Here is a 12992-nt window from a genome sequence, read left to right as displayed (position 1 = left end):
TTAATATTTATTATTGCTATTTTTATTTTAGTTACTTTTGTTTTTATTTTTTTAACATAACTATTATAATAATAAAAATTATATTTTAATAATTATTAAGAAATAAACGTATATTAAATAATTTTAAAATTTTAAATTAAATTAAACTATTATTAAATTTAAAATGAAATTTAAAAAATTTATAAAACAAATTGTATAGATTTTAAAGTCTATTAAAATGGTGTAGGATGCCTATAATAAGAGAGAAAAAAAATTAAAAGAATGTAGGTTAACTTTAATAAGAAAGAGAAAAAATTAGAGAGGTGTAGAATGACTTTATGAAGAAAAAGAAAATATTAAAATAATATTAATTAAGGTTAAAATAGTAACTTTTGGAGGTGCAGGATGAAAGCTTGGAGGTGTAGGATGAAACACCCTTGATATGTTTTGGTTGAAACGTCAAATGTGAAATATTATTTAACACAAAAAAAAAAAGAAAATTAACATCACTAAGTTATTAAAAATTGAAAACATAGTTAACTCTTTTATATTAAATAGTCTAGAACAATTAATGCACCATGCTCAATAAAATGACCTAAATTCACTTGACGGTGGTGTTAGATAGTTTGTATGCATGTATATTAGATAATCCATAATAACTCACGCACCTTGTTCAATAAAATGACTCAAATCTCCTTGACTAATATATTGTTAGAAGAGTAATGTTTAAGGATGACAAGTAAACTCATTTTAGTGGATATTATCTAAATTCATTCACATTTTAAGATTTTTTTTTTCATTAACTAAGTACGATAGTACTACTATTAATGTTTTTTTCAATTGAGTATGAGAACTGAGATAAATATATACATATATGTCTTGTCTTTGTCTCATACCAATCCTAATTTAAAATGTATACAATTATATTTTCTTTCTAAATATTTGCTATTGAAAAAACAAAAATATGTCATTTTAATATTGAATATTTAATAATATTATGTTTTATTTTATAGGCTTTTTTAATTCTTTTATAAAATTTAATTAATTGATATGGAGATAGTAAGAGTGGGTACAAACACAAGTATATGTTACTCAATGAAAATAAAAATGAGACAAAAAATTTATATCCATTGAATATATATATATATGGGATGTGATAAAGTTTTTCTTTAAAAATTGATATAGGATAATGAAACTCGTTTGATCTCTGATTATATTTTTATTTTTCTTTTTACATACATGTTAATTAAATTATATATTAATTTATTAATTTAATATTTAAATAAAAAATTCACAAATAACAATAAAATAAATAAATATTAAAAAAATATTATATGTTTTGTAAAGGTTAGTTTTATATTTTTTAATTAATTATTTTATAATTTAAATTATTTAACTCTTAGTTAACCTAAATTTTTAAAAGTTATAAAAAAAATGTAACATCTCATTTTGAACAACCTATCACTCATAAAATAAGACATTATAAAAATTGACAAAACAAAACATATTATCTCAAAATATATATATATATATATATATATATATATATATATATAATTATAAAAAACTAATTGTAATAATAAATGTAGATAAAATAATTATAAATAACTTAGAGCTTTTGAAAACTCCTATACTGGATAATTACTGAATGTTAAAGAAAACTATTTTGTAACATGAACGTCTTATATTAAATATGCATCAACACTTACCTCTCATCTGCATCACCAATAAAGTAATCATTACAAAAGAAACAACATGGAATGTCAATGTACAAAATAATTATTTTAAAATATTTAAAGTATATCAATTATAAATTGAGCATGTATAAAATACACTAAGTCACATATACATTAACACAAACAAACAGTTGACACTAAATTCAATTATCTAGATACATGCCTTTGGTATTGAGCTTCATTGTAGGCAGACACTTGTAATAGTATTTATGCTCTGTAGAGTCATAAACAAAAGAGTTATCATCCCACTATTCATAAGGTTAGTCTCCTTCACGCCTAGGACTAAATTGTCCAGTGATTAGGTACCTTCTGCCATTCTTTCTCCTCAACTATTATTCTCTATATGAGTTGAATGATTAATAAAGTAAGATACCTCTTTACTGACCTCTCACATGTTAATGCATACACTAAGATCATCACCACAAAGAATTTCTCTTTTCTTTCAACACCATCATAATACATGTCTACAACCATATCACCACTTTAATCAAACACAATAATAATCATAAACATACATAAAGTCCATTATAAATCTATCCCAAACAACCAAATAAGAAAGGAGATCCAACATACAAATTGACGCTTAGAGATGACACATAGCGCCAAATCTTTTGCAAAAAGTGACGCTCAACAACAATTCTGGTGTTTAACACCATTCTTCTCACAAAAAGTTACGCTAAGCACGCGCTTAGTGTCTTGGAGCTAAAATGTTCCAAACCTATAGTGCAAAGATGGTTCTTAGCGGTGTCCTCGTGCTACTTAGTGTCAAAGCATTTGCAAAAAGTAGTGCTTAACAATACAACCTATTGCTCAACACTCTAAAGCAAACTGGTGCTCAACGCCACTTTGATATCGCTCGGCATTGTATCAATTAACAACAAATGAATTTTATTATTCTAAGTGAACTTTGATCTGATCAGTTGCTCAAATTGGGACTTTTTTCTTAGTGCATTGATTCAAAACAATTTTAAACATTAAAACTTGTACAAATTTGCTCAATTGCTTATATTCTTAGTTCTTTTAGTCACACAAACTCAAGCACAAACAAGCACGAGAATAATGAACCAATCATTCAATTTAAAACAATCATACACATTAAGAAAATTCATCAACATGCAAAACATCAAATTATCAAACTCATGCACACCAAAACAACTAGCTTTCCTCACCTGGCCTATAGCTCTTAGGACCCCAGCCAACAAAATTCCTCAAAACTTGTAGGATACTCTATCTACACAATTAAAAATTATAAAAATAATCAGGACATACCGTTATGATCATTGATAAACATGGACTCATTTAGATGACTAAAAATACGCATGCTAGTGGAAAAAGGCTCACATGCAACATTTAACAAAAATAGACCAAGAAAAGTGATTGAAACTTAACTTATGCATATATAGAAACCAATCAATCCAAGTTAAAAAATTTTCCGCAAAGATACTCGATTATTTAATCAGATGAGAAGATAGAAAGAACTCTGAGAGAGAAGTTATAGTACTTTAGTAAAGTGATTTTTAAAAAATATATGTTTTAAAATAATGAAACTCATTCGTAAGAACACTATTTACATTAAAAACTTTTAGTATTAAATCAGTGTAACTTCTAAAATGCTTTCTGATGTAGAATTTATTCAAATAACACGAAGTGTTGAGCCTATTTATTATCTTTCATTAGACATTTTTAAAGCACAACAAAAATGTATTTTCATTACATTATGATGGAATGAGACTTTTGAATAAGCAAAGAAAAAAAAATCATTTTTAAGTCATGCGATGTCACAACCGCTCACACCAATTATTACATGACAAAATTACAATTTGTTGTGCATTTTTTACGAAATAAACTTGTTTCTATCATGATAGAAAAAAAATAGAAATAGGGGAGTAAAGTTAACAAACACCGATGAAGAAACTATTAAATTATTGATAGCCCAAAGGAGGCCCAATCCATTTTTCAAAATCAGGAGAGAGACTCTGGAATTGCTTGTACCCAAGAAATTTGCCGGTTCAGAAGTGCACTGTAGTTGGGTTTTTATCTTCCACTTCGCCATCTGTGACACAGTTTGAAGTGATTTAGGCTTGTTTGGGGTAATTTTAGTAAGCTTCGTTGTCTCTTTTGATGGTTGCATTGCCGTAGATAGTTCAGAGGACTTCCACCTTCAATTCTAGATCATAAAATTTGCTTGCACTTTCTCTTCAATTTAGTTTTTTTTTTTCTTTAATTTTTCAATTCCTCATATTTTTATTACCATCGTATTGGCTTTTCAATTGTGTTGGGGTTCTTGACCTTGTGCATGCATTTTTTTCTTTCTTTTGCTGTGCTGAGTTCATTTGCAACTTGATTAACCTTACTTGAAAGAACATGCGTCACCCTAACTTTTAAATTTTAATGCATTTTCTTTCTTTATTTATTTTCTTATCGGGTTTGGCACCTGAGGTTCCTTTGTCTCTGTTTGTAGAACTTTGGTGTGTTTCCGGATGCTGACTGTCATGAAGGTGCTGTTTTGATCGAATCTAAACTATAAATTCATCACCAATGGATTACAAATGCATTCAGTGCGGGTGCCCTGTCAAAACGCTTTACGTGCAGTATTCTCCAGGCAATATACGCTTGATGAAATGCGTTAGTCTTTTTCTTTCTACTGAAAAATAAGATAAATTCATGATTATTCACTCTATTGTATCTTGAATTACCCAATTCATGAACTGATTTTCAGACCCTTTTGTGTCGTAGGAGAATTGCAGGGCTGTGGCAGACGAATATATTGAATGTGAAATCATGGTGCCTAGTACTCCCTTATGCCACTGGTTTATGAGTTAAAACGTCTTAAGAGTCTGTCTGGTATGGTGGAAATGGTGGGAAGAGAGCAGGGGGGACATATAAAAAATGTGAAGATTTTAAATCTCCATCATTTGGCAGCGTTGAAATAAGGAGAATAATACCTTTTTATTTCTTTGCTCAACTATTTGAAAATTCAACAGTAACAATTTCAAAGCAAACTCAATTGATTGTCGTGGAACGATTTTCATATGGCTACAATAGATTTTCGCACTATAAAACCGGTTCATTTTCAGCTGCCTATAATCTATTTTCTTTCTCTTTGTTTATGATGGTGGCAATGGATTGTCTTTCTCTGAAAATGATTTACAAACTTTTTTTTTTATTTGTCTCTTTCCTTTTTCTCTCAAACAAAACACCCGTTAAATCCACCTTATTCTCACTTATTTTCGTCCACTTCTATTTACCTCTGCCCTATTTCTTGCTCTCTTGCCAAACGGACCCTTAGTTTTTTGTCTTGAGATGACTCTGTTTCCCTTCCCCTTTGTAGATTCTTGTAATAGATTTGATACTTCACAAGCCCAAGGCCTATAGACATCTCCTCCACAATGTCATCAATCAAAAAACAATGAAGTTTCAGGTATGGTTGACCTCCTCCATTATCCCTCAGCTCTACCCTAGTTTATAATTTCGTTATTGCACGAGTCTTGTTGTTTTTTATGTATATTAATGAGCACTAAATTTAATTTCGCTGTTCTGAATATTGCAATTGTGATTATTATTATTATTATTATTATTATTATTTTTTACATATTGGCAATCAAATTATTCCTGTTAGCATGGCTGCTGACATTAGTGTTGCTTTATTATGCAGTCGTAATTTTGTTGTCTGATAATAACAAACATGAAGCATTTTAGTTTTGAACTATATTTGGAATCTCGACAGGATTTATATTGTTACTTTTGGGGAAGCCTAATCTTTAAATTAAGAATATCTCTTCATTAAATTTTGGATATTCAAATAAATTAATTGATATGCTTCGGTTGCTACTTGCATTTTGGCCTGATTAATGCAAACAAGATATTTCTTTTGGTCTTATAATCAGGTAGAACTTGAATAATATGCATGGTTCTATGTAAGAGTGCATTTCCTAAATTGAGTCTTCACAGAATAAACGCTGATAAAATTCATTTTAACATGTGGCATGTGTAATGCTTAGAATATTGAGATCCAATTCATCATTATTCTTTCACTTGTACTCCATACTCTGTTAATTTTTACCTTACAACATTTACAAGCAGATATTTTCCATGACTTTGCAGGGACTACTCTGGAAATTGGCTATCGTTTTTCTTCTCTTTGAAGCTCGTATGCATTCTTTTGTAGACATCATTCTTTTTCTTGCTTAGGCAGCATAATATCATAAATTCTAGCTTTTGGTTTTCTTTTACAAAACCGTGTATCACATAGGAGGACTTCGTTGTTTGTTGAAGACAGATGTTTGATCTTGGAAAGTGGCAAGGGAAAAACGGGTTCATCGATGAGTTTCTCTTCATTAGTATCAATATGCTTGAAGGTTCAGATATCTATATTAAGATAACCCTTTTTCTCATATTACTCAGTCTGGATTTTTATATCAATTATGATGAATGTTTTGTGGCTTTCAATTTCAGGTGCTGGCGGATGTTTTATTTGGGAACTTTATGTTTCTTTTAACTTTCTTCTTTATGATTAAGATATTTTTTCATGTATCAATCACCATCTCCAGGTATATATTTTTTTTTATTTGCCAAACCTTGTGATGAAGAAAGGACAATTAGTAATACAGAAAAAAGTACAAATATGTTTGTTATTTTAGCAATTGAAAGAAAGATTTAGTAACAAAATTGCTCGAGTCTATCACAAGTGTTTTTATATAAGATATGATAAGGATAATTGCTTCTGGAGTCTTGCCTATTATTAGAAGGTTGACTTAAGCTCCAATCTTACAATATTTGCTTATAAGTTGAAGTTTGCGTTATCAGACTAGCTAGCCATTCAAGGCCTAAAATTACATCTCCCCCCCCCCCCCCCCTATATCAAAGCTGAAGAGATCTTGACAAATTTTCTATCCTTGAATTTCCAGCATCAAACTTGTGCATTTCCCTTGGCATTTCAGTTTCCTCCCATCACCTACTTCCACCACATATGTAGGAGTATCTACATATGTCAGCCCACATCTTTTCATCAAATCTTTGGAGAGAAAATTATTGGAAACCCCACAATCTATCATCACAATAACTTGTTCCTCACCAATGCATCCCCAAACCTTTCGTGATTTCTTGGTGGTCATACCAGCCTAGGTGAACACAGACAGCTCCATTAATTTCCCTTCTTCCTTAATCTCCCAATTTGTCACTTCCGCCAGCCACCCCTCCTGCTCTTCTGGTGTTGCTTCTGTAGAAATTGTTTGTTGTGGCAAATGTGATTTGTGCTATACTTCTCATCACATCTAAAATGTAACCTTTTTTTATTGTGTCTTGTATTTCTTCATCAATCAATCTTCGAAAAGTTTATTCCCTCTTACTCTTCTGGTGTTGCATTACTTCGCTGTGAACCCTGGTTTCTTCCCATTGAATTGTTTATTCCTCCCACTTCATCTTTCCCCTTTTCCGTAGTAGCCATTTGAGAATTCCCTCGTGAAACTCCTAGTTATCCAATTGGATTTGGATACTGTCACAACCTTACTTTCCATTGAACTCTTTCCTTTGGATAGAACTTTAATTTTATCTTCAACCATTTGGGCTGTCATCATCAGGTCAGCCAAATTTGAAGGTTTATTCAACTTGACTTCAGCCTTGATCTCATCCTTTAACCCATTCAAGAATAACCTAATGAGATAATCTTGATCCATTCCTTTTAACAAACTTGCGTATTGCTCGAATTGTTCAACATAGTCTTCTACATTTCCTGTTTGTTCCAACGCTAGAAAAACTTTGAAAGGATTTCTAAAACGTTGCACCACTGCTATCTTGAAAGATTCCCAAGTGGGATATGGGTTGCAAGATTCCCACCATTGAAATCAATTTAAAGCTTTTCCCTCCAAAGTCACCATCACTGCTTGCATTCTTTCAACTTCGAAGACTTTCAAACGAAAATATCTGTCCAATCAATTAGTCCAGCCAAAAGCATCTTCCTCTGCAAAGATTGCTATATCCAGTCTGTGCCACCTTGAACCTCCATTTACTTTGTTGTCTTGATATTTTTCAAATCACTGCTTGCATTCTTTCTGTTAGAATAATTATGAGTCTACTTATGTTAGTGTAGTCAGTAAGACTAAAGTAAGGAGTAGTGTGTTGGGTTATCTCTAATTATTGTACCTAGCAGTCTAGGACAGTTCCTTGACCTTCCATCTCCCTATTGTATCAATTTTTTATCCGTATAAATAGTAGAACATGAGAAGGGTCCATTAAGCCCTTTAGAAATCTATTTCTCTGTTTTAATCTCAAGACTTTCAACTTCGGAGACTTCCAAACGAAAATATATGTCTAATCAATTAGTCCAGCCAAAAGCATCTTCCCCTGCAAAGATTGGTATATCCAATTTGTGCCACCTTGAACCTCCATTTACTTTGTTGTCCTGATATTTTGAAAGTCTTTCGGGCCGAAAAGTCAGTATTGTGAGGCCCGGGTGTTGAATTTGTAGATCTTTTCCACTGCTCTTGATGATCCCCTGATCAAATTCTCCATTCTTTGAGGACATTTTAGTTGCTCATTTTCCACTTTTTCTATTTTCTTGAATCACTCGTTCTAGACTTTCGAATTTGGAGTTCATTCTGGTGTTAACCATACGTGTTCAACACAACTACCACAGGGCCAAGAAGGAAGCTCTGGATACCGATTGATAGGACACCTAATAGCTAAAGAAAGATCCAAGACAGGTTCTTGAATGATTTTATTATGAACATAGTTCTGCCAATGTTGCAGGAATACAACATAAGATATCTCAGCACACACAGGTTGTTAGGTTTCTGGGTCAGAATCCTAACTATCTCGCCACACCAACTCACCCAAGTTCACACAGAAAGGAATAAACGAATGAACTCAATGTATTCACAGCTTCGGGAGCCTAATCCCCCTCCTTCAAGGTCTAGGACCGGTCTGTACAAAGAATATGACTAACTAACTAAACAGAATTACAAAAGGTTTACATTTATAGGCCCCTTGCCCGTCTTCTCCAACTGTTTCACCTTTCGACTCTTTCACCCTACCTTCTCTTAACTGATCGGTCCTTCATCCCCATTCCCCGATCGTTCGGCTCCTTCACTCTTATTCCTCTACCATGCTCGGCTCCTTCACTCCTATTCCCCTACCGTTTGGCTCCTTTACTCCTATTCTCTTACCGTTCGGACCCTCATTACCTTATCGTTCGGTACTTGTCTTCCTCCTCCTTTCATAGACTCTCCAACTCCTAACATAGGTCTTCTGAGAGGACCTTAACTCTCCCAAACCCTTTTCCTTGTAAACTCCAAAAACTAAAAACAACTGCCTAAACACAAACTATATATAATAGTCTGTTGTACAAGGTTACAACTGTAGGAGGTTATAACTGCCTTTATTTATTTCACCTAGTATAGACTTTTTCATTGAACCTATCAAAGAATAAATCGTCTGTCTATTAGCCTGTGGACCTTCCTAGCCTTGGCCCATATGGCCATTGGGCCAAATTGCCTATGCTTATTTTGACTTTTATTTTTGAAGCCTGACCTGAATTGAATCACAAACCATGCGAGTCAGTCCTAAGTTTGCATCCACTTATGTATTATAATTTAATCATATTTCTAGTTGATGTGATATTTTTAACAAACGTCATATTGAAGAATGAACATCTTGAGTGCGAAGCTAGATATTTGTGAGTTCTCCAATAGCTATCTAATAGTGAGTAATACAATAGACTCAACAAAACTGGCTAGGATGGATTCTAAAAATTGTATTAAAAAGTCTAGGAAAGAGAAACATTGAGATGAAATAGGGCGTTTCTGAGACAACACGGGTGCTTTATTTATATTGAGAAAAAAAGGAATCAACATAATAAATTTGGGCGATTTTACATTCTTTAATAACAGAGATATGATATGGGAATAAATAAAAATGTTCCTGATAATACATATATAATCTAGAATTTTTTTATTATATGACATCAATTCCTTATTTCAATATTCTCGATTATAATGAATTCCTTATTTCTATAGTTATAACAATGAGTATAAGTTTAGAAATATTTTTACATGATAAATTGTTAAAGGTTGAGAGAGAGATTTAGAAAAGTTAAGTGATTTGGTAAAGAGAAGAAACCCATTGCTTTAACTTGCATGAGTACAAATTTAGCTTATTCAATCACTGCAAGCTCAGACCTTCCTCACAAATGGCGTGTCCTATGTCCAACACGTGTTGACATATCGGATACCGACACACTACTACGACATGTTTGAAGTGTCCAATTTGGAAGATTTTTTTTTGTTGCTTACATAATTTTGACATGGTTCGAGTACAATTTTAATAAGAACAAATGCAATGATTTTCTAAAGTCCATAAACTTGTAAACTTATTGCACAAGTGTCTATTATAATTATAGAAATAAGGAACAAATCTTATATGATCACTACTTATAACTTTCTGGATATTGGATAGATGGATTAAATTCATTTTTGTAATATGTTTAGATTAATATATTTGACTAACCTTTTTTATAGATGATTTTGAGTATATAAATATTGGTTATTAAATTAAATTATTCATAATCATTTAATATATAGACTTGTGTCCTAGATTTTGGAGACTACACGTGTTGAAGAGTCTGTGTGGTGTTCAGTGTTTATGCCAGAATTTGTGCTACGTAGGTTGCAGCTGAATTAGCCTTAGGACGGTTGTGGCTTTACTGCTTTGTAACTGACCTGTAATGGACTAGCATTCTGTACTAATGCCCGAGATGGCAGCCATAGGTCGATAGACCTAATGATAAGCAATAAGTTGCAACTTTTAAACCTTGTAATTAATGGGATGAGAATATATAATGCATGTAGATTTTGGGACACTTTTATTTTTCGTTGTATTGTTATGGAAGCATTAGTTTTTTGTTTTTTTTTTTCTGTTAAATTTCTATAATTCTATTGTCAGTTTGGTGTTTCTGGACCATCATGATCACTTTAGCTTAAATTATCCATGTATGCAGGCGCATTGACCTTTTGCTTATACTAATGATTTCAAGTTACTTCAAGATTTTTCTTGTTGCCATGATGGTAATATTTGCAATGAGGAAATCTAAGTTGGTCCTTATAGTTTTATTGTTGATCGCTTCCTGTGGCTTCTAATGTCTATGATGTTAAATGCAATACATGTTTAACTTTAATAGGTCTGGGAGTTTCCATCTTCAGTGATCTTCATCATCGAATTATTCTGTTTATCATCGAATGCTGTTGCATTGAAAGGTTAGCGCTAAACTGTTGCTGAATCCTTGGAAAAATCTTAATTATACTCATTTGAAATGCAAGCATTGGACGACTGTTTGTTGCCTCAAATCATATTTTTCATAAGCAGTTGTTAGATTCATATAAAACTCAGTATCATCTATGAATCCTTGATCCATCGATATTGTATATTTCATCCCCAACTTTTATGTAAGCCATTTTTCTGCTTAGGTTATTTCACACACAGTAGTAGATGCATTTATGTTTTGTTTGAGTAGCCAGTGGTAGCAATAAAATGAATACGTGTCTCTCATACGAGAATTAAGTTGCTAAATGAAATAAAGATAAAAGGAAAGTATTATTTGAGTGTTTTACCTGACATGGGATTTGATTATATCACTTGGATCCAACTGTTGTACAGTCAATTGATTTCCTTTGGTGGCATTAATTGCTTAAGTTGTATGATGCAAATAAGTAATTTTCTTTCCCAAGTTTTATGATCTGAACATATGTCTACTTCAAAGCTGCGTTTGTTCAAGTGCTGCTATTTGCTTAACTGTTTCGGAAAATGGAATCTAGGGTTACTGCTTGTATTTCAAATACGATCTTAATGCTTTTTATTGAGCACTGATGAAGTTTTTCTTGTCAACTAGTGATGACTGAGTCAACTATGAGTCGTTGTGTTTGGACCTGCTTCTTTGCATATGCTATAAAGTTTTTGGTCACTCAGATATTGGAGCTCATATTATTGGGGCAATTAATGCAAGGCTGGAGTCAAATTTCAAGCTCATTCTTGAAATCAGCATGATTTAATCATCGTGATGTATAAGTAAAATTTCGTAGCAAGTGTTTCTGATCTGTATATATGTTCCTTGCTATTCTTTTATTTCTTAAAATTCTAGTGTGCTTCTGAACGCTGTTATTATGCTTCATAAATTTAGCCGCGTAATGATCATCCATGTCTCTAAGTTTGAATACAATATTAATAAACATGATCTTAACCTATAGCCTTTTTTCCCAAACATCACTTGGCATAACGTTCTGAGCGCCTTATCTTTTTTCATGTTTACTTACTGTACAAAATTCTATGCTCTACTTCATTATGACATGAGTTATTTTAATAAAGCATTTCCTTCAATGCTTATCTCAATTATTTTGTATATTATTTGCTTCAAATTTTCACTTAAATAGTGTATTGTTTAACAAAAAAGGCAGTTTTAAAAAGGAAGAGATTTAAAAAATAGTTAAAAATTATTATCAATAACTATTTAAAAATAAACCTTTTGTTAATCAATTAAAAATGTACAGAAAAATTATTTGTTTTATTTCAAATTTATTAAATGTCAGCCTTTAAAAAAAATATTCTTAAAATGGTCCTTTGAAACTTTAATTTACATTAAAAATTTGTTAATATTTTTACGTCTAGTGACTTTTCCAAAATTTAGAAATAATGTAAAAAGTGCTCTTATATAAAAAAATTTCATTTGCATTCACACAATCTGTTATTTTCATGTGAATTTTTTTCTTGTGTTTTTATAAGGTGAGGATAATTTAGATTTAAATATTGATATGTTGAGCTGTCAAATCTTTGAAAAATAAGGGGGAAAAACTTATATTTTTGTTCTGGAGATTGTACCTCCCTTTAAAACAGTTAATAATTAAAATGACCAAAATTTAAGGATAAAAAGGAGGGCTTTGATTTTGTGGTGAATGAATATCACAACTGATTTCAGTAATTTGCAAATGAAACAACCATGTTGATGCCTAAGAAACAAGAATCTAATCTCATAATTGTTTGTAAACCTATATATTCACATAACAAAAGTAACACATAAATCACTGACAATCAATAATACTTTATACATTATAGAACACATTCTTTAAAATATAATACATGGTAAAATTTTATTGAAAAAAATTAAATAAGTGATGTTTACCAAAATATATACTTTTAAATAAATTTTAAACCAGGAGGAAAATATATATTCAAAATAATGTTGGTGGCAATTCTCGATTTAATTATATACCCAAGAGACAACCATTAAAGGGT

At 31.5% G+C, this 12992-nt stretch overlaps 1 protein-coding gene across 6 annotated transcripts; it reads left to right on the top strand.

Moving 5' to 3' along the window:
- Nucleotides 1-3662: 3662 nt before the first annotated feature.
- LOC106753965 (protein arv1 homolog) lies at nucleotides 3663-11828 on the top strand. 6 transcript variants are annotated; one of them, XM_022777664.1, is made up of 10 exons: nucleotides 3663-3814; nucleotides 4177-4317; nucleotides 4463-4499; nucleotides 5047-5136; nucleotides 5820-5865; nucleotides 5991-6073; nucleotides 6171-6265; nucleotides 10708-10774; nucleotides 10888-10963; nucleotides 11596-11828. In XM_022777664.1, exons 2-10 carry the CDS (start codon nucleotides 4265-4267, stop codon nucleotides 11748-11750), a joined length of 702 nt encoding a protein of 233 aa, XP_022633385.1. In that variant the 5' UTR covers nucleotides 3663-3814; nucleotides 4177-4264; the 3' UTR covers nucleotides 11751-11828. The 6 variants fall into 6 exon arrangements, with proteins under 6 accessions (XP_022633385.1, XP_022633384.1, XP_014491355.1 ...); XM_022777663.1 differs by having other exon boundaries at nucleotides 3664-3805; XM_014635869.2 differs by having other exon boundaries at nucleotides 3664-3805; nucleotides 4177-4340; nucleotides 4452-4499.
- Nucleotides 11829-12992: the final 1164 nt, after the last annotated feature.

This window comes from Vigna radiata, unplaced genomic scaffold (assembly GCF_000741045.1).
Source record: "Vigna radiata var. radiata cultivar VC1973A unplaced genomic scaffold, Vradiata_ver6 scaffold_7, whole genome shotgun sequence".
Classification (NCBI taxonomy): domain Eukaryota; kingdom Viridiplantae; phylum Streptophyta; class Magnoliopsida; order Fabales; family Fabaceae; genus Vigna; species Vigna radiata.
Note: the sequence above shows the minus strand (reverse complement) of the source record. Positions and strands in the feature narration are given on the sequence as shown.

Bases quoted from the DNA above. Each gene is read 5' to 3' on its own strand.
- LOC106753965 (XM_014635869.2), top strand. From the start codon at position 4,254: ATGGATTACAAATGCATTCAGTGCGGGTGCCCTGTCAAAACGCTTTAC. The intron at 5,866-5,990 runs GTATGCATTCTT...TGTTTGTTGAAG, and splicing joins TTTTCTTCTCTTTGAAGCTC to ACAGATGTTTGATCTTGGAA. The intron at 6,074-6,170 runs GTTCAGATATCT...TTTCAATTTCAG, and splicing joins TAGTATCAATATGCTTGAAG to GTGCTGGCGGATGTTTTATT.